Source organism: Mytilus galloprovincialis, chromosome 1, assembly GCF_965363235.1.
Source record: "Mytilus galloprovincialis chromosome 1, xbMytGall1.hap1.1, whole genome shotgun sequence".
Classification (NCBI taxonomy): Eukaryota; Metazoa; Mollusca; class Bivalvia; order Mytilida; family Mytilidae; genus Mytilus; species Mytilus galloprovincialis.
The window spans coordinates 95,943,034-95,965,058 of record NC_134838.1 but is presented as its reverse complement, the minus strand read 5'-3'; the positions used below and the strand labels follow the sequence as shown (position 1 = coordinate 95,965,058).

Here is a 22,025-nt window from a genome sequence, read left to right as displayed (position 1 = left end):
AGTGTATCCCTACTGTTATTTGTTAAACCAAATAATGAAGATTTCTATTTACTGAGAAATAAAAATAATTTCAGTCAAATTGATTTAAAGTTGTTATAAGTGTGTTCAGAAATGATATGAACTATTGTTGTTTACATAATATCCAGTGGTAAATATATCTTGCATGTTCTGGAGGAAAAGTTTGAATAAGATATATCTTTTATGGAGAGAGGGGCATTCCGTATAAGGAGCATCAGATTCCATGTTTCCATTTTGAATGTACATGGCTACATATGTGTACAGCCAAATTGTTTTATGTCCTCATATTTTGTTCTGAAAATGTGCTCATGTAGAAGCGGTTGAATCCAACCAAATTTTGTACCTGTACCAAAACAAGTTATCTGGACCATGGGCTATTCTTCGTATTTTGTCATTGTTTGTACCTCTTCTTTCGGAGAAGGGTATTGATGGTTGATCTTGTCTTTTGTACTGTCCAATATTTTTGTAATTCGTGTTATTCTTTTTAACGTATTTAATTTTTTTTTATCTTTTTTTATCAACAGTCCATTCCAGCTGGAATCATTGAAGTTTGAAGGTGACCACACTGGTGTTCTCCATGTAGGTGATGGACAGACTATAGTTGTTCAACATCCAGATGACCTTGATTTTATTATGAATGTCTACATTTACGAGGGAGGATTATTGATGTTACCAACAGCTTTTGATTGCTATAATGTCAGCTTCGTTGTTTGGTAGGTATAGTAATTGATTTTGCTCTTGCAGGCAAATTACAGGGTTTTACAGAACTCTTTATAAATTGTTCACCATTTGCATTTTTTGAAAATATTATAGATTAAAAGAATGGATGAAAATAAAACTTATGAATTGACAAGTATGAAGTCCTTTTGTGGGTTTACCTTCATCAAAATGCTTAAATCCATAATTTCAAAAGTAAAAAACATATGAATACTTGGATATTTGAGGAGCAATATTATCAAAAAGACACCAATGAATAGTCAAACCCATCTTGATGTAAGCCTATTCTGGTTTTTGTATGTAATGCTTTGTATGTTATTACTAGGGGACGACTAGGAGTTGTGGACATGACTGTGGGTGATGGATGTATACTGAAGTTAGGTGCCACAGGAGATACCATATCTACCACAGGAGGAAAAGGGATATATGACTTCAATAAACTGACTGTCAAAGCTGGAGGGGAAGTTACTGTTACAGATGATCTGACCAATATGAGCAGCAACCTGACAATAACAGTAAGTCATGACTTAACCTGACGGGACAGAAGTAGGTTACTTTTTCAGATGTTCTAACTGTCATAGACAACAACCCAACTATTGCAGTTCAGTAACCAAAACTTCAAATTAAAGATTACTGTCATAAATGAGGGAAAATTTCAAATATAATTTGCCTAGCTGACCTTGCCTAGCTAACAGGAAGGAGTTGGTATTGTAATTAGAGGCACTGACTTTCACACATCAAACAGTTTTCACAAAAAAATATTGCAAAACTTTTCAATAAAATTTAGTGAATATTGCTCTAAATAATCATTAAAATGTTAAGGCACAAAGATTTTAGGCATAACAGGGGAAAAATAAAACAAGAATAGAGATTTCAAAAGATGGTAATACTGAATTATTAAAAAAAAACCACTAGTGCACTGATTATAAGATAAAATGATTTTTTCTGAATTTTAGGCCGGTACATTATGGGTCCAGGGAGGAGGACATATTCATGCTGTCCATGTATACCTCACTGCAGAGAATCTGATTGTAGATGATCTTGGACAGATAAATGGCGACAAACATGATATAACTTGTTCAATAGGAGATGGCTTTGGTTCTAGTAGTGGAGCTTCAGGTAGGTAGATGAAGATGAAGGTAAAATCATTTATTGTACAGCAATGTTGTATTTTCAGTAGAATTTAACCAAAAGATAGCATGCAATATATCTGGTATTGAACTACTGATTGATTGATTGATTGTTGGTTGCTTAACGCCAAGTGGCAAATATTTCATGCATGTTCAGGACCATATTGAACTACTGCAATACTGTTTTAATTTTATGACACAACTCATATGTTAACATCAACTTTGTCCAGTAAAATACCAATGAATTTGCACTCAAGAATGAGCAATTTGATATGATTCTAAAGGCAAAATTCACCATAATCTATACAGTTACCCTTTAACAGTATTAATTCATTCACTGAAGAATTCAGATATATTGATTAACTTTTGAGTTTACTTTCCATAAAAAAAAATGCTTACAAAATTGAAACATTTTCTTTTATGTAAGAAATCTGCTCTTTAATAGTTTTTTTGACACATCCCCCATTTACATTCTCATTTTGATTAACTGTACAAAAAATCATACTCTAGCTTCACTGTTTAAATGTAAAAAAAATAATTATTATTTCAACTCACGAAATAAAAAGTTCTGGTCAATGGTAAAATGATGCAATTCTAAACAATTTCATCAATTTGTTCAATGTATTATATAATTGCTAAGCTAACAAATGGGATGAATGTATAAATTCATTGTCAATCATACCAAATTGCCTTATTTATATTGATTTGAAATCATGTAATTTGACATAAAAGGTGCTGGACATGGAGGTAGAGGTGGACGTGGCTCTGGACAGACAAAAACAGGTGCCCCTTATGGACAGGTATTTGATGCGGTAGACAGAGGTTGTAAAGGAGGCAATGACAATCTAACAGCGTCTGGAGGCAGAGGAGGGGGATTGATATTCCTTCAAGTGTCTGGTATCCTACAGAATGATGGGGAGATCAGTGTTAATGGTGAAAATGGACAGGGATACAATTCTGGTGGTGGAAGTGGTGGCTCTATCAACATGGATGTCAATCTTATTAAGGTATGACCATTTGTTAACTGTTATTTTTATGTAATTACGGATGCATATTAGAGTATCAAATTTAAACAGGCTTCTGTGAAATTTTGTTTTACAGTTGTAGAAAGTTCAGTGCTATTGAGGAAAGATTAATATTAATGTGGAAAATTTATGGTAGAGTAATGGAAGTTCAAGGGTAAAACATGTATACTGTGGATTCATTATTATTTATTGTATATTTCTATTTGAAGGATTGTTTGGATACATGTGAATCATAAACTCAAACGTTTAACAAATATAATTACAATTTTTTCGTAGCCTTTGTATGCAGAGAATTGTAAAACTATGAAATCAAATATCCATGAAGATGCAAGTTATCCTCAATCCATGATAATTGGTACCCCTCAAAAATAATTGAATTCAAAGTACTGTAAGGATTAGTATTGATGTAGAGAATTTATTGCAGGGTTATGGAAAGTTCCAGGCTATTGGAGGAGATGGAGAAGGTTTGGGTGGTGCTGGGTCTGGAGGCAGGATCTCAATGGACTTCGCAGATAACAAAACCTATGTTGGGTCATTTGATACCTATGGTGGTCTCGGTGAGAATAATGGTAGCCCTGGAACATCCTTCTTCTACCACACTGGTATGGTTTATTTTAAGACATCTAGGTCACAGAAAATAAGAAAATACTTGTAATGTTTTTTATTTACAGTTTTACTAACAATTTTTAATGCTTCCAACAAGAAAATTAACTTGTTTCTAACTATAGTAGTAGTTCTTGTAGTTGTACTTGTAGTTCTTCTTGTAATTGAAGTAACACTTGTGTGGCAAGTGTTTGGAAAAGCCAAGAACACAAATAAATGGAACTAAAAACTAAACAAACAAAAACATAAAAGTTACAGAACATAGGTGTTTGTTTCACTAAATGTTGTTATTAATTGCAGCACTGTGAAGCTACCATCATGGTATCAATTCAATAATGTCTGGTAACAAAAAGCTAAGATTTCTATATTATTTGATAGGTTACAGCCATAGTACACTGTTATTGAACAATCTAAACAGAGGCCCTGATGGAGATAGTAATGTTATTGAGGACTATTCCAACCTGGAGAGTGATCAGCTCAGAGCATGGTTCCTTCCTGAACATGGTAGACATACACTTGCAGGTACTAATTCTCACTTAATCTTCTTTTACATCTAAGTTAAAATATTATTTTGAATATTGATTAAATAAAAGGTTTTATTTAATCAGAATTGATGTAGCATAAACAGTTTTGCAGTTGTAAGTGACATGATTTTATTGTATGTAGTTTATCTTTCATCCAATGTTGTGTGCATTTGACTGCTCCCTACAATATGTTTTATTGAAATATGACAATGCATTTTCCTAAGCTCTTAAGATTCATAAAACCTACTAAGTTTCAAAGATAAAATGCTCATCAATAGTGCAGAAGATAAGGTTAGATCTCTAGCTAGGTAAAATAATCACTCAAATCTGCAAATAAAATTTAAAAAGACTTATGCAATTATTTTAATTTTACAATAACAATTTAAAAAAAAGTGAACTGAATAGATATGTAATAGATGTGTTTGATGTTCTACATCTTTGATGACAAAATATGGACAAAGTTAAAATTCTGACCTCATTTCATTTTGATAAACTATCTGGTATATATCTTCATATGATAAGTGACTCTGTGACAGAGCCAGGAATAAGATTTACAACTGCAGCACTAAATATTAATAATTTTTACTGTATTAAAAGTGACAGAGCATAATGGTTTATTATAAAACTTTTTGATATTTTGATTTTAGGAACAGATTCCAGTTATTTTTTCAATGAGCTGCAAATTTACGGAAAGGCTCAGCTAGCAGTCCTAACAGATCCAGTAGAAAGTGATGCTACAATTTATTTTGAGAACATGATCGGAGATAGATCTGGGGCCATACATGTAGGAAAAGGACAAGTAATGGATCTGGAGAGACAGAAAATAGATCTTCCATTCAGTGTCCATGTGTATGATGGTGGTTACCTTGGTTTGGCACCAGACACATTCATACATGGAGTGGATATCTTCTTAAACGGGACATTGGCAAATATAGACAATCTAACATTATACCATGATGGAAAATTGTGGCTAAATATAGAAGGCAGGACTAAAGACCAAGAAGCAAGCAATTATGACTTCCAGTTTGTGCATGTCAAAAATGGGGGATATCTTCATATGATTAGTGACCCTGTGAAGGAACCTGGAATAACATTTAGAACTATAGCACTGAATATTGATGGAGGTGGTTTAGTGAAGGGAACACACATGTATTTTCTCTCAGAAAATATCACCATTGATGCTGGGGGAACATTATCAGCAGATGGATTTGGATATGAACTGGCTGATGGAGAAGGGGCTGATGCAGATGGAAATATCAGAGAAGGACTACATGGTGTGATCAATCCGGGACTGGGTTATACTGGTACTGTTGGTGCTTCAGGAGCTGGCCATGGAGGAAGTGGAGGCAGGGGACATGGTTGGTTTATATCTACAGGATTAGTTTTGAAGACAAAATAGAGATAAAATAATGCTTTTTTATGATTCATATTTAATTGAAGGTTAGGTGTTATAAAAGTATAGAAAATATTTGTACTTGCTTTGATTGAAATATAATTACAGACTGCATGCTCCTCTTGCATCATTGTTTACATAATATATGTACAGAGGGTGCATATGTCTGTTTAAAAGATATCAGCATTTTTTTAACAGAAAATTTTAATTGATTTTTTTAATTATTTGTTACAAAAAGTAAATCTTACCTATTTGTTAAATTAATGTGATGATATATTTCAGAAAATCAGTTGGGAGGAGAACCTTATGGAGACATATACAAGCCTTTGCTGTTTGGTAGTGCAGGAGGTGGTCCAAAAGGAGGAGCAGGAGGTGGTAAAATATGGCTGAATGTGACCAACACCATACTTATTGATGGACTAATGACTGCCAGTGGTGAAAATGGTCAGATGGATAACAGTGCTGTCTCACAAAGTTCAGGTGACTGGATGAACTCCCTCCCTGGAGGAGGAGGTAGTGGAGGTAGTATCTGGTTGTTCTGTCAGACTGTCACTGGATATGGTAAAATAATGGCCAGAGGTGGCAATGGGTCTGTTGGAACTCACAGGAACTATACTACAAGTGGCAATTATAGCAATTATATGTCATTTGAATATGGAGGAGGTGGTGGCGCAGGTGGCAGGATGGCCATGTACTTCAGAGAAAACAAGACATTCAGTGAGTTTACATACCTAGCTAATGGGGGATGGCCTGGAAAGGAAGATGATGACTCTGAAAGTGGTGGACCTGGGACAATCTATATTTATGACATGGTTGAAGATCATAGAACATTACTTATAGACAATGATGGTGCTCCTAACCCTCGTGAAAAATATGTCTATTGGAATAATAGGCTCCATGATGGTGGCAGAGCATGGATTCTGCCTCAGTCAGGGACACATGAATTTGCTGACAAAAAGTATGTATTTGAGTTTGAAGAATTACAAATTTATGGCAATGGTCATCTGGCTGTGTTGAATCCTAGTGACATCACAGTTTTTGATTCAGCTGTGTCTGGAACAGTATCTGCCAATTTCAATGTTACCATTGATTTTAAATACATGATTGGAGACAGAACTGGAACAGTTCATATTGCTAAAAATCAGGTATTGGACTTGTTCAGGGAAGAAATAGACTTGCCATTCAATTGCTATGTGTATTTTGGTGGTTTCTTAGGATTAGCTCCAATGACTTATGTCCATGGCGTAGACATCCATCTTGCAGGTGTTTTGTCGAATATTGAAAACATAACTTTACACCATGGAGGATATTTATGGTTACAGAATGGTGGACGGACACCAGCACAGACGTTCAGTCATTATAAATTTGATTACATTCTTATTCAAGACGATGGAAAGATTGATTGTACAACAGATGCTGTAACTGACCATGGAATCACATTTTATCTAAAAGCTGTCACTGTTGAAGGAGGTGGTATATTCCATGGAACCTACATGACATTTAATGTAGAGAATGTAACGGTAGATGATGGAGGAGTGATAACAACAGAGGGCAAGGGTTACAATATGTCTCATAGTCATTCATCTCATTCAAGTCAGTCAGTCCATGGAGATGTCAATCTAGGGATACCATCTAGCACTTACGGTGGTGGTGGCCATGGTGGCAGTGCTGGTGAAGGTGTTGATTCCCAAGCGGCTGGATTTGCCTACGGTAATATCTATGAACCAGACAAAGTTGGCAGTTCAGGTGGTTCAGGTGGATCTGGTGGTGGTGTTATATGGATGAACGTAACCAATACAATTATGATTGACGGAGAAGTAAATTCCAGGGGCGGTGATGGAGCTGCTGGTGGAAGTGGAGGAAGTATCTGGATTTTCTGTGAACTCATCAAAGGTTATGGTAAAATAACGGCTCATGGTGGAGATGCCGCACATGAAAATGGAGGTGGTGGAGCTGGTGGCAGAGTGGCAGTCTACTTCAATAGAAATGAAACTATGACAGCATTTAGATTCCAGGCTATTGGAGGCAAGGGTGGGTTGTCTGCTGAAAATGGTGGTGCTGGTACTGTTTTTGTCTATCACATGCTTGAGGATCATAAAACTCTGATTATTGACAATGGTGGACACCAGCCAAAAGACAAATTCAATGTTATTGATGATTATTCAGATCTGTCATCTGACAGTTGTAGAACATGGATTCTGCCTGTGTCTGGTAGTCATTACTTTGCTGGTGGAGGCTACCAATACCACTTTCATGAATTACAGATGTATGGAGCTGGTCACTTGGCCTTTTTACCTGACCCTGTTGACCATGAGGTAGATGTCTTTTTTCTATACATGATTGGTGACAGATCTGGAACTGTTCATTTAGGCGACAACCAAATTATGGATCTTGAAAGGGAAGAAATGGATTTACCATTCAGTGTGAGGGCATATGCTGGGTCATACTTAGGTTTAGCACCTATGACAATTGTACATGGTGTCAGTATCTGGATGCATGGAGAACTTGTCCACATTGACAATTTAACTTTACATCACAATGGTTTATTATCAATGGAGAGTGGTGGCTTCACAGAAGGATTAGATCCAGACCACTTTGAATTTAACTATGTTCGTATCCAGGCCAACTCAACAATTCAGTCACTGACAGACCCAGTCACAGAACCCGGTATGGATCTATTGGTCCACTTCAACCTATTTATAGAAGGTGGTGGAACTTTGGCTGCAACTAATATAAGTATCCAAGCTATTAATATAACAGTAGACGATGGAGGATCAGTGCATTCAGATAGCTTGGGTTATAGATATACAGATTTGAAGAATGGAAATGTCAACTTTGGACAAGGTGTAACTCATGCTTCAGGATCATCAGGTGCTGGTCATGGGGGTACCAGTGGTAAGGGAGCAGGTACTAGTCTGACAGGACAACCTTATGGCCACTTGTATCAACCATATATTCATGGTAGTGCTGGTGGTGGAAATGGTGGCCAAGGTGGTGGCATGCTATGGCTAAATGCCACTAATATGATTGAAATTGATGGTGAACTACGATCTAATGGAGGAGATGCTAGAGATTCCAGTGGAGGAGGTGGTTCAGGTGGTAGTATATGGGTATATTGTAGAGTGTTCCGTGGAATGGGAACTATTGCTTCTAATGGTGGCAGTCAGTATAGCAGTGGATCAGGAGGAGGAGGGGCTGGAGGGAGAGTAGCTGTTTACTTCAATGTAAACAATACATATCTGGGTCATTATGAATCACATGGTGGTAGTTCTACAACACAGCCTGGTGGACCAGGAACTATCTTTTTATACCACCAAGATTACGACCATTCCACTCTATACATAAATAATAACGGTCTAGAAAGTGATGTTGGTATGATAGGAGACTATACTGATCTCAGTGAGGACAGCTTCAAGGCATGGATTTTACCTAATGCTGGAAAACATTGGCTGGCTAATGGCAATGACGATTATAGGTTTGAAGAATTACAGATCTATGGTAATGCCCATCTTGCTATTCTACCTGAACCATTTGAAGATGGAGTCACTTTACACTTCCAGGATATGATTGGTGACCGTACTGGTTATGTCCATGTTGGAAATCATCAGACAATGGATCTACGTAGAGATTTCATTGATACTCCATTTAACACATATGTCTATGATGGCGGCTACCTTGGTTTGGCTCCAGACACAAACTTGGAACGAGTGTTTGTCAGACTTGGAGGAACTATGGATCATGTGATCAACATGACTTTGATTGATGGAGGAGCTTTACAACTTCACTTGACAGGATCAACAAACAAACGTAACAGACTGAACTACCATATTAATGGTACTACAACAATCAAAGCTAATTCCTACATTAACTGTTCCAATCCTAAGGCACATGCGGATCAATATCAGCTAGTGTTTAATTACATTACAGTAGAAGGAGGCGGAGCTATCAATGGATCGTACATGAAAGTCTTTGCCACTGATTTGACCGTGGATGATGGTGGCATCATTAGTGTCAACAATGGAGGATATGACCCTAATACTGGTGATGGTAAGTCTTATATAATAAACAGATATCAAACAGGAATAAGACTTATAATTAGACCATTGGTTTTCCCGTTTGAATGGTTTTACACTAGTAATTTTGGGGCTCTTTATAGCTTGTTGTTCGGTGTTAGCCAAGGCTCCGTGTTGAAGGCCGTACATTGACCTATAATGGTTTACTTTTTTTTTAAATTGTTATTTGGATGGAGAGTTGTCTCATTGGCACTCACACCACATCTTCCTATATCTATTATATGACTAAGACCAAAAAATATTATTGTACTGTCAAATTACTAGTATCAGAACTAGATATTCAGTCAGTATTAATGAAGCAATCTATAACAACATGTTGAAATTGTTTACCAGTTTATAATTTTGAAGAAGTGTATCTAAACTGCAACTTCTTAAAGCCTGTATGTATTTAGGCCAGAAAGGACAAAGTCTATTGGAACACCACAGTAACAACAATTAGAAGTGTAACAAAATGCACAGTTTATACCAGCTAGTGCAACTTAGTTTTTTAAATGCCTTATACATATCAATAAGTATTGTCTATAAGGGTTTTCAACAATTTACTTCTTTTCTTTTTGCTTGTGTAGTTTTCCCACACACATATATATGTATAGTTTATATGAGTTTTATGACATACATATGGTTGGAATATAATTTAAGGTGTTGGTGTATGGCAACGTAATGGAGCCAGTGGTGCCTCCCATGGTGGTACTGGAGGTCAAGGAGCATGTGATAACTACCTTACTTGTAAACTGAGAAGAAGTCAGGCCTATGGTGATCTGTATGAACCTAAAATGTTTGGAAGTGGAGGTGCTGGGACTAAAGGAGGTTCAGGTGAGTTAATGTGATATTTGATGATGGAAAACTGATGGTAAATATCTGATGTTAAAAATCTGATGTTTGAAATCTGACATTAGAAAACTGATATTATAGAAAGCTGGGTATTTCATCTCTATCAATCCAAATGTTTAGCAGCAGAGATGTTAGGTCTAAGATAAGTGCAGGTTAGAAGCAGTTGAATAAACTATGAAAAAACTAAGATACCAGATTTAAAATTTTGTATGCCAGGCATGTGTTTTTTTACATGATGAACCACAGCAAGTGCAGCTTCAATCTGGAGTTTTATATAAAAAAAAAACCCAAAAACTAATCATATGAAAAAGAACAAAGATGAAAATACACATTGTTGGCTTTTTTGCATTTTATGTTTTCATAAAGTATTTCTAACCTATATTTTGTTTGTAGGAGGAGGACGATTAGAGATAGCTGTAGATCATACCCTGACAGTAGATGGACATATCATGGCTAACAGTGAGGATGTACTGTATACCACGTCCTGGGCTATGTCTAGTGGTGGCAGTGGTGGCAGTATTCTCATCAACACTGTCAATTATACAGGTAACTTGTCAGAACCACACCAGAGATGCAACTAATCGTCGGACCTAAGGGGCAGAATTTATGCAGGTCAGGCAAAACTCGTGGCTGTGCAGAACCTGATGGCCGGCAATATTTTAGTCTGCTTGGGTCAGCCAAAACTTAATTCGCCTTCAGTCCCAGCAGAGTATTTTGTTCATAAAAATGTGATTTTACAACCACATTACATGATTAGATAGAACAACATTCAAGGCTGTGATTACATAAATAGAAATCGGGAGTTCAAACTGTTTTAATTATGAATATTATAGCCTGACACAACTTCCAAATATCCTTCCTTAAAGAATAAAAAGTAAACCTTTGGCAGTATAAATTTCAGTTTTGAAATTGTAGGTTTGACATTGTTAATTTATTGAAATATTTACATCTAACGCAGTTGATTAGTTGTAACAGAGAATACACACCATTGGTTTGAAAAATGATGTATCTTTGACCTCCGTAGCAGAGTTAAAAAAATATATGAGCCTGAATATTCACAATATATTTCAGATCGTCTGTTGTTTTGATGTAAAAGATTATTTTATTTTTTAAACTTTTCTTTCAAATTAGTTATAATCCGTAAAAAAGTAAAAACATTGCTTGACTGTACCTTGAGTTGAATATCTATATCCAAATTAAATTAATTAAAGCTGTAATCCATGATCACAAATTTAATGCTTTGTTTTCAATTGTTGAAAGCTATGATCTTTTTGGCGGGAAAATTCGGGAAACCCCTAAACAGGAAACAGTTACCAAGGCCGTAACTACCATTGAGGCAAGTGAGGCAATTGCCTCACTAAAATTTCGACACTGATTTTTTTTTATATACATATATATAAATATAATAGTCATTTGTTGTTCTGTCTCAACCTTGATTTCTATAACTTGTCATCATTCCTTTTAAACTATTCTTCCTGGATATAACTCAGCATCTCAACGGGTGATGTTTCTCGATTACATCAACCTAGTAACGATAATCATCATGGACCTCTAGTTAAAAACAGGCTCTTGCAGAAAAAGGAAAAGCGACAATGGAGGTAAAGAAGGAATAATTCTAGTAAACTAGTTTTTTTGTGAACAGAGTCTGAGTATTGCATATAACTTCATTAGAACAATCCAAAAACGATAAGTAGACTGACAAATCAAGTATGGTCTTCGGAAGGGGGCAGTCCTGTCTGCGTATTCATTTCTCCGTTACACCAACTTTTGACAAATCAAGTACTGGGCATCGCAAGGGGGAAGTCCTGTCTGCGTATTCATTTCACGAACTTTAATCTTTCTCTTTACAGATAAATAAAATATGAATAATATGAAACATGCATGGATTAGTTTTTATCCATGTTTCTTTAACCTTAAAAATTGAAAGAATATCCCTTATTCCAATTTGATATTATTTAGGAATGGTATAAGAACCTTTAACACAGGATTATGTCTTTACTTTTTCGGGACTACGGAATTTCGTTTCTTTATATTCGGGGTTTCGGAATCGGACACCCCCCAACCCCTAACCCCTAAATTTATAGATTCTGGAACTAAAATACCACCAACTATTTCCAGAAATAATTGGAAATTACGGACCTACATGTAAACGTCAAAAACTCCATTCCAATTTCCCCTGTACCCATATCAGATATACTTACTCTATAGATAGAATCATATACCTGTATCTTATCTCATTCTATCCCTAATTTGTCTACTCTTTGTCAGCATAAAAGCGAGTTTAATATTTTGTAACTGCGACTGTATGATGGTGCTTACAGGAAAGCTTAATTCCCTTTTGCAAACAAAACTGTTACTACCGATGCTGCTACCGAATTGCTGATGGAGAAGGAATTGGAAGAAGACATTGATCATTGTGTTGATGATAATGCGCTACCTTTAGAAACACAGACTGCCCTGAAACGACTGAAAACTTTGAAAAGAGCATGCATGAGTGGCGAGAGATTGTGCGGTCTTGCCATGCTCCATGTTCATCGCGATAAGGATATATCAGCAGACCAAATTATGATTCTGAAACGATTTGACTGAACCGGCAATAGAAAAATTTGGCAAACTCTACTGAATCGATGTTTGTTCTATGTTCTGGCAGCAGACTCAAATCAGTGATATTTGGGTGATTATCTTACATATAAATTTAAATAAAGTTGTTAAAAATTTGGTGTTAGTAAAAGTCTTCAAATATGAAAAATTCATATAAAAAGTGTCCAAATTCAAAACATTGTCAAACTCTCTAAAAATGCCTAGAATGCAGGATTTTGCACCATTCATTTCATACCCTCCAAAAAAAATTTTCGCCTCGCTTCGCTCGGCTCAATTATTTTGCCTCACTAAAATAAGATGCCTAGTTACGGCCTTGGTTACATTTCATTGTTATTTATAGACAGTAAGAATTTCATTTTGATTAACTGCTAATATTTATTCATGAAAAATTAACAATTTCTTAGGGTGAAACTGATAATACTTTAATACTCTACATCTAGGGATATGGAAAAAAAAAGGGGGGGGGGGGGCTGTTTGTTTTTTTTTCATAATATTACAAACATAGATTATTTTGAGGGAAAATATAGGTCTGGCAGAAATGTGATGGGTCTGGCAAAACTTGGTACCCTGTAGGCCCCAATGTCTGACAGGAAAAAAACTGTTTGCATCTCTGCCACACCAGGGCAATGTCAGCAAGAGACATTGGTTATCACTTATCTATTTTAGTAAAATCCTACAGACAGCAATAGAAATCCTGAAAAATGAAAACTTAATCTTGTTTATGAAAATTGTTAAGTTACTATATCTGGGGTGAATTTAAAAAACTAAATTAGGAACATTAAAGATATTTATATTTCTATGTTTATAAATGTGTAAAAGTAACAAAAGGTAGTCTGTAGAGTATATTTAAACAAGATTTACGTTTTAATTTTAGGCAGTCACACGGGACACATCCAAGCTCTAGGAGGTATAGGAGACCCAAGCTATGGTGGAAGTGGTGCAGGAGGGAGGATTGCCCTGTATCAAAGCTCTCACTATACCATCCCTCCCTACAGAGGTTCTTATGACACATGGGGTGGCAAGGGTAATGCTAACACAGGAGCAGAAGCAGGGGCATCAGGTGTAGCTTACGTAAAGAACACAACATCCATGTACTCACAAGTTCTGGTTGATAACAATGGAGAGTTTATCAGGGATGAACATTACGCTATAAATAACGAAGGCTACAGACTTGACTTTAGTATCCCAGAATCCAGTTACTCAACTTCTAGATCCTATGTATCTACAGCTGGTCATACCGTACAGTCCTCGACAGGAAGCTATACAAACTACCATTACTGGTACTACTGTTATTACAACATGGGAGACAGCTCATCGTACTTGTTGATGAATTTGTTTGACCAAACTTTTGACAATAACAGACATCATTACTTCCTGTCTAGTGGACCGTCTACTACTGTCACTATACAACTAACAGCTGAAGCATTTGTCACAAAGTTAAAGATATATCCTACAAAATCATTTCAGTCAAAATTTAAGGTTTGTACAAATATCTTTTAACAGTTATTATACTCACAGAGTACTTGAGAGTCACTTCACATGTTTTATGGTACCAACAGCAAGCAATATGAACACAAAAAGTATTTGATAATGCATATTTAAGGCGTTTAAATATCAATTAATGAAATTTAATCTTCCAACCATATTTAGAACAAAAACATATTAATGTAGATTGAATAGATACCATGAGAAGTAAATCAAACTTTTTTGTGCAAACTCACTCACTGTGTAATATTATCCCTACCTTACAAGTCTGCTCTTATTCCTAATGCTGCATGCTTTGTGGAGAATCAGGCTATGCCAATTTTTTTAGTAATTTCTATTTCCGGGACCAATTCTTGGCACTTTATATATTCAGTTAAGAATTTACATTTACCCTTCATGAAATTAAAAAAATACTAGTTTTATCAGAAAATGTTAACGTTTTTATCACTTTTATATCTTAATTTCAAATTTTTTATTTCTTTATTTTAAGGTGACAGGTTACCTACAAGGCAGTTCCTTTGCTGTAACTAGTACATATGTAGAACCAAGGAATCCAGTCATCCAGGGATCCTATGTTGAGCTCCCTGTCATGAGGGATGCTGATCTATTTCAGATAGAAGTAGTATCAACAAATCCATGGTGGTCCTGTTCATACAAAGCCTCCCTCACAGAACTTGAAATTTTTGCTGATGCTAAAAATATTTATGACAGGTAGATTTGCATGGTTTAATGCTTAATTTAGTAGTTAAATGATTATAGAACGAAATTCATAACAGTGTGGACGACAGTAAAACGTTTATTAGTAATTGTACTGAAAAGTTTACCTTTAACTTGTTTGTCGTGGGCGATGATTTTATGCTCACTCAGTCTGTCTGAGGCCTTCAAGTGGGGATTTAAATAATCATTTGTTACAAATTCTGATACATAAAATGAAACTTTCTTTTCACAAATCATTTAAGGAATTTATTTTAAATAATTGTTATACCATCACTTACAACAGTTTCACTTTTAAGAATATTAATGTCCAGAGCTGATATCAATAAATAATAATAATAAAAAAAAAGTTTATTCATGGTAAAAAAAACCAAAAAAACTTTTAAGTTAATAGGGACCCGCGTTATTTCAGAAAATATCTTATTGATTAAGAGAACAAAAACTTCTACGTTGTGATCATTTAAGAGTGGCCTTGTATTTATTCAATGCTAACCATGTGGGCTTTTTTTTTTTATATACCATAAATCGATTCGTTCATTCAGATATTTGTCAGTTTGCCTTGGCTCTTCAAGTCCAACACACAACTTCTCACGAAATTGGTATTTTTCTTACAAAAATTACATCCATGTGATGTATTCTTTTCATGGAGAATGAATGTTGCACCTTATTTTATTTGTTATCGTGTTTTTTTGTGTGTATCATTGACGTATAAGACAACCTGAATCTTCTTTATTCAAATTTAAAACATACGAGATGGCAATTATGACACAAAATAACTAAATTAAACTTACAGCAGAAGAAAGATAATGAACATCGCTTTTATAGTCTTCTAAATATCGAAGACGCGTGGTCTTTTTAAAAATGATGTAAATTTATAAAGGAAACAACAAACAAAATAGTTCGAATATTTATATTGGAAAAAGTAACGGTGTGTAAATCATAACAATTATTTTATTTCAATGAAAATCAAACTTGAATTTTTCCCGCTGCGAGCAAATTTTTAATTTTGGTCGCATTTTGAAAATCAATAAATCTTGTATTCTTGTTGGAAGCTGCACTGTGTAGTTTATACCCGTTTTTTTTCAATGCATGGGTAGGCATTATATTCGTGATTATTTTTGCCCGAGCGATATCGAAAAACTATTATAAAAAGTGTCCTAGTTCAGTGAAAATGTACGTCATACTTATTTCCTAAACAAATAAATAAACAAACATTAATTAACATACAACACTACCAAAGGCCAGAGACTCCTTACTTGTATGATTTTGTAAAAAAATGCATCTTTTTAAAACAGTCGAAAACAAAATTGTCTGTCCAATGGAAAAGTCGAAGCCCAAAAAAGATGAACAGTGCATTATAGAAACATAGAAGCTGGTTGCAAAAGTTGACGACAAGATCTATTTTATAACTTGAGTATGGCCTAATACTATTAACCTGAAATAAATATATTTATAGCAATTCCCTTGATACGAAAGATCTACATGTTGCCTTGGGCTTTTTTTTTTTTTTTGCTCTTTGGTTGGGTTTTTGTCTCAATGACAATTCAATTTTCATTCTTATCATAGATATAACTGCATGTTAAAATAAGAATATGAAGTGTGATAGACAATCAGACACATTCTTTCCAGGGACCAACAGGTGTTATCAAGCTATAGGTCCCCGTATGGCCTTCGACAATTAGCAAAATACACACTTTATAGAATGAAAGCTCCAAGAGGTCTTGGGATGAAAAAAACAAACATAAAAGATGAGCGAGAAAAAAAATAGGGATACTGCATGGAAATTGGAAAATGGTCCGCAACATCAATTTAGTCAACTCACTTAGTTGAAATTAAAGACCTGGCGAATTTTAGCCTTTTGCAATGGATGTGATGTATGTTTAAAAAAAAATCATGGTTTGTTTGGACATTTTTATAAATCAAGTCTTGTTTTTAAATTATTTGTAAGTAAGTTTTAAGTCATGAACAAATAATCACTCACAGAAAGACGTCAAATCCATCAACAAAAGAAAAAAATTAATAGACGACCGACAACGCACAGAATATCATGTATGTGTTCCGGACCAAATGAGTATTTGGACCATACGCATATATCATGACCATAAGGGTATACTAATATGGTCCAACCATACACGTATGGTCCAAATACTCATAAGGTCCGGAACATATTTTATTTGCGATCACAAATGCACGAAAACGTCCATTTCTATGTAAATTGGGTCGATTTTTTTTATATAGAAAAGATGAATGCGTTTCTGTTGCCAAGTGTTTTTCACAAGTATAGTAGCAGTATAGCAGAACGGTTTAAGTTTCCTATATACACCAAATGATACATTTTGCCAATACAATAACGTAAATGCATGCAAATTTCACAAGGTTTAATCCAAATAGCTTTCTTACTATCCAATAACTTTCAAGTACGAAAAAGACAGGGCAGAAGTATATTTTGTCTTTATGTTTCGTATTTGCACAACTTTTGAAAGTGGATTATGCATTCGTTCTAAAATAAAATTAGACCAGATAAAAGTTAAAATATAACATAACTCGACAATCGAAATTGTTAAATCCGAAAAAGATAATCAATCAATACATGCATTCAGTAAGTCATTCTTTTTTCTGAAAGAACATGGCTTTGCGATATCTTATTATGAAAATTGATTGTCGAAACATAACAAAAACACAAGTAAAGGACGTTTAATTAATCAATATAAATCAAAACACAAATTCCTGAAGTTAGTATTTCGAATTATTTTATATAGGCGTTGAGAACCTTTGGTGACCCCACGGTTTAAATGTTTATATTAAGGACGTCGTGAGCAATGGGCGTTATAGACGATCGTTCACCTAATCTGTCCCAGTCAATGGGATATTAAAGTGCGCCAATCAATGTCCATAGCCACACTGTTATGAATTCGATACTATGTTATTTAAAAATATGAAGATGTGGTAGTTTTGCCAATGAGACAACTATCCACAAGTGATTAAATGACACAGAAATTAACAACTATAGGTCTCCAACAATGAGAAAAGTCTACCACATAGTCTGCTATGAAAGGCCCTGAAATGACAAATGTATAACAATTCAAACGAGAAAACAAACGACCTAATTTACGTACAAAACAATGATTTAAAAACATGTGTTACACAGCTAAAAACAACAACCTTTGAATTACAGGATTCTCACAGAAGTAATTGTTTTGCATATGTCATTATTAGATTGGCTAAAAAAATATTCACATTTACAAAAAAAAAGTGTTTTCTTAAATTTGTATCTTGTTTTCTAAGGCAAGCTATAGTGATCTATATCTGTTTACCTTTAGGTACAAATTTGGAGTGTTAGATGGAGCCACCACATGGATCTTTGCTAAGTCAGACAATGAACAGTTTGACTTTAATGAGTTGACAGTACAAGGAGGGGGACATTTGGCCTTTAATTCTTCTGTTAGTCTGACATCAAATGTTAATATTGATGTTGAAATGTTTTATGGAGATAAAACAGGTTTGTATTATTATTTGTATTGGTCCTTATGATATTTTGGACCTTACGGTCAATATTTTTAGATTAACCAAATAGAAATATATAATTAAACAACACTATTTTTTATGTTTTCACAGGATTGTAAGCCATTAGCTAGATAGATGATAAGTTTAGTTTTTTATTTATGCAAGGTTGAATTCCTTGAACTTTTTAACAAATAAGGTTTTTAAGTTTTAGGCTTATATGTGAACAGAATTGTGATCTAAATTATCTGTTATAACATATTGTCTCCCTTTAATTGTTTCAGGTTATATCCACATTGGTAACAACCAGGACTTGTTTATCAACAACACAGATTCTGATATACCATTCAATGCACATGTGTATGAAAATGGTAAAGCAACCTATCCTCCAAGACCATTCTTCTACCAGACACACCTTCATACTTCAGGGGAGGTAAGTCGATGGCGTCAACTTAGGCAATATCCTTCATCATAAATTAGTTCAATCGAAAATACCTCCTTATTTCAAAGACCAGTCTGTACCAATCATTTCTAATACCTATACCAAAACTAAAATTTTCAATTACAAACACGTTTTGCAGGATCTCGATATTGACGACTTCAAGTCTAAACCTCCTGATTGCACTTGTGCTAGTTCCCAATTCACATATAATCCTGCTGTTATTTCCGGTGACTTCAACATTGTAAATGACACTTCTCTACGAAATGTGTTATCGAAAGGTCCGAAATATCGTGAGCCTAAATATCGTGAGCCTAAATATCGTGAGCCTAAATCCATCAATTGGAAATACAACTTTAAAATTTTGATGGATTCAGTTGAGGATTATGCCAGGCAATGGGCTAAGCGCGAGAAGGAAGACCTAGACACTCTTTCCGAATGGATTTAAGCAGTGAGGTCGTTGATACAAATCAGAATTAAGAAACTGAATGGGTCTATCAATGCCCATGCTACGTCAATCTTTTAAGACCCAAATGTTGCAAAACACCTATCCTACCTCCATGACAAATATGTTGTTGTCCCCGCAGATAAAACCCCAAACAACATTGTTTTTGTGTGTAAAACTCATTACATTAACTGCTTGATAAACGAATTAGGTATTGACAATTCACTCGGAAACTCAACATATACCCTCACGACACTTAACAAAGAGGAAATCCTGGATAATCATAGGTTTGTTCTGTTTTCCTTTGGAATTTCAACCAAAGATGAAGAATAGGATCTTCCATCACTGTATTGGATATCTAAACTACATAAGTGTCCTAACAAACAACGGTATATTGCTGGGTCTTCCAGGTGCTCCACGAAACCTCTTTCTAAATTATTAACATCTATTTTATCAGCAATCAAAGACGGGCTTCAAAGTTATTGTGAAACTGTCTATTCTAGAGGTGGCGTGAATCAGATGTAGATACTTAAAAATTCCAAAGATCTTTTAGAGTACATGCAATCTAACTCTCTTTCATCTTGTAACAGTATTAAAACATTTGACTTTTCTACTCTTTACACCAGTATTCCACATTCCAAACTAAGAGACAAGTTGAAAGAGTTGGTATTGCTTTACTTCATAAAAAAGAATGGCCAACGTAGATACAAGTATCTTGTCTTAGGGAGGGATAAATCCTACTTTGTACTGTCGGCATTCCAATGGGAACAAAAAAGATGATGTTCTTTCACTAAATAATTCAAAATTTGGTGACAATGTGGAACACATCTATCCCATGGAGCTAGAGATAAAGGATATTACAGATACAGTTAAGTCGGCCTCATATCTTGACTTACATCTAGAAATTGACAATGAGGGTCGGTTGAAAACAAAACTTTACGACAAAATAGATGATTTCAGCTTTCCAATTGTGAACTTTCCATTTCTAAGTAGCAACATTCCAGCAGCACCTGAATACGCGATATATATCTCCCAATTGATACGATATTCCCGTGCTTGCATTTCCTATCATGATTTTCTTGATAGAGGGTTGCTGCTCACAAGGAAGCTTTTAAACCAAGAGTTCATATGGTGAAGTTGAAATCATCCCTTCGTAAAGTTACGGACACCATCACGAGTTGGTTGACCGTTATGAAATAACCGTTTCACAAATGATATCGGATATGTTCCTTACCTCGTAACTACAATCCCCTTCCCTTTCATGAATGTGACCTACCGAATTGAACTATTTACCGGATTTGTTATCACATAAGCAACACGGCGGGTGCCACATATGGAGCAGGATCTGCTTACCCTTTTGGAGCACCTGAGATCACCCCTAGTTTTTTGGTGGGGTTCGGGTTGTTCATTCTTCAGTTTTCTATGTTGTGTCATGTGTGCTGTTGTTTGTTTGTCTTTTTTCATTTTTAGCCATGGCGTTGTAAGTTTGTTTTAGATTTATGAGTTTGACTGTCCCTTTGGTATCTTTCGTCCCTCTTCTATGGTTATTTTCCTCAAAATACTATAAATTGTTTCTAGTTGCAATTGTCTATTGCTCACTTGTTTGATTTTCTGAATTGTTATTTGTTTCATTTTTGGTGGCCTTGCTGTAGTAAACTCACATGAGTGCAGGATGTCGTGAATTGATCCACAGCTAGCCTAAGTTTAAACATTCTAGTGGTAGACAGCTTATAATCCTTTGATTCAGAAAAATCATGAATGTTTGGAAGCTATTTTCTTTTGGTTACTATTTATTATGTTAAGGATAAATTAACAGCTACAGTTTTCATTTCATTCTGATTTTCATAGTTTTAAAAAATTACTCCCCTTGGGAACAACTTACTCCATGCTATATTTGAATCAAATTTGTTTCACTTTTGTATTCTATTTTTAGATCCAAGGAATAGAAGATCTGTATGTATTTGATGGAGGGAGTGTTACCATAGACACTAATGGCAGTATAGGTATGACAACACCTGCCAAAGTTTCACTGTTTTATTTTTCTATTTTTAGATCCAGGGTATAGAAGATCTGTATGTATTTGATGGAGGGAGTGTTACCATAGACACTAATGGCAGTATAGGTATGACATCACCAGCCAAAGTTTCACTGTTTTATTTTTCTATTTTTAGATCCAGGGTATAGAAGATCTGTATGTATTTGATGGAGGGAGTGTTACCATAGACACTAATGGCAGTATAGGTATGACAACACCAGCCAAAGTTTCACTGTTTTATTTTTCTATTTTTAGATCCAGGGTATAGAAGATCTGTATGTATTTGACGGAGGGAGTGTGACCATTGACACAAATGGCAGTATAGGTATGACAACACCAGCCAAGGTGTCACTGAAATCTTTACATGTACAAGACAAGGGTACATTCCACATGAATGCTTACACTAAAGATAGATCATTTATATTGGACTCTACTAATATTACTGTAAGTTTCTGTTATATGTTTATTTCTATGGTTTATTTCCATAAAAT

General features: G+C 35.1%; 2 protein-coding genes across 2 annotated transcripts in view; both read left to right on the top strand.

Annotated features, from left to right (window-relative positions):
* LOC143062915 (uncharacterized) overlaps window positions 1-21,702 on the top strand; it is a 56,572-nt gene extending 34,870 nt beyond the window's left edge. The window contains exons 21-36 of the mRNA XM_076234782.1: window positions 543-731; window positions 1,061-1,250; window positions 1,692-1,854; window positions 2,598-2,872; window positions 3,315-3,447; window positions 3,872-4,015; window positions 4,665-5,375; window positions 5,693-9,457; window positions 10,123-10,296; window positions 10,708-10,860; window positions 13,790-14,394; window positions 14,891-15,111; window positions 18,435-18,613; window positions 18,900-19,048; window positions 21,433-21,502; window positions 21,671-21,702. Coding sequence (XP_076090897.1) covers window positions 543-731; window positions 1,061-1,250; window positions 1,692-1,854; window positions 2,598-2,872; window positions 3,315-3,447; window positions 3,872-4,015; window positions 4,665-5,375; window positions 5,693-9,457; window positions 10,123-10,296; window positions 10,708-10,860; window positions 13,790-14,394; window positions 14,891-15,111; window positions 18,435-18,613; window positions 18,900-19,048; window positions 21,433-21,502; window positions 21,671-21,702 — 7,153 coding nt within the window. The remainder of the gene's footprint in view (window positions 1-542; window positions 732-1,060; window positions 1,251-1,691; window positions 1,855-2,597; window positions 2,873-3,314; window positions 3,448-3,871; window positions 4,016-4,664; window positions 5,376-5,692; window positions 9,458-10,122; window positions 10,297-10,707; window positions 10,861-13,789; window positions 14,395-14,890; window positions 15,112-18,434; window positions 18,614-18,899; window positions 19,049-21,432; window positions 21,503-21,670) is intronic.
* Window positions 21,594-22,025, top strand: part of LOC143045965 (uncharacterized) — a 122,134-nt gene continuing 121,702 nt past the window's right edge. The window contains exon 1 of the mRNA XM_076218837.1: window positions 21,594-21,978. Coding sequence (XP_076074952.1) covers window positions 21,862-21,978 — 117 coding nt within the window. The 5' untranslated portion in view covers window positions 21,594-21,861. The remainder of the gene's footprint in view (window positions 21,979-22,025) is intronic.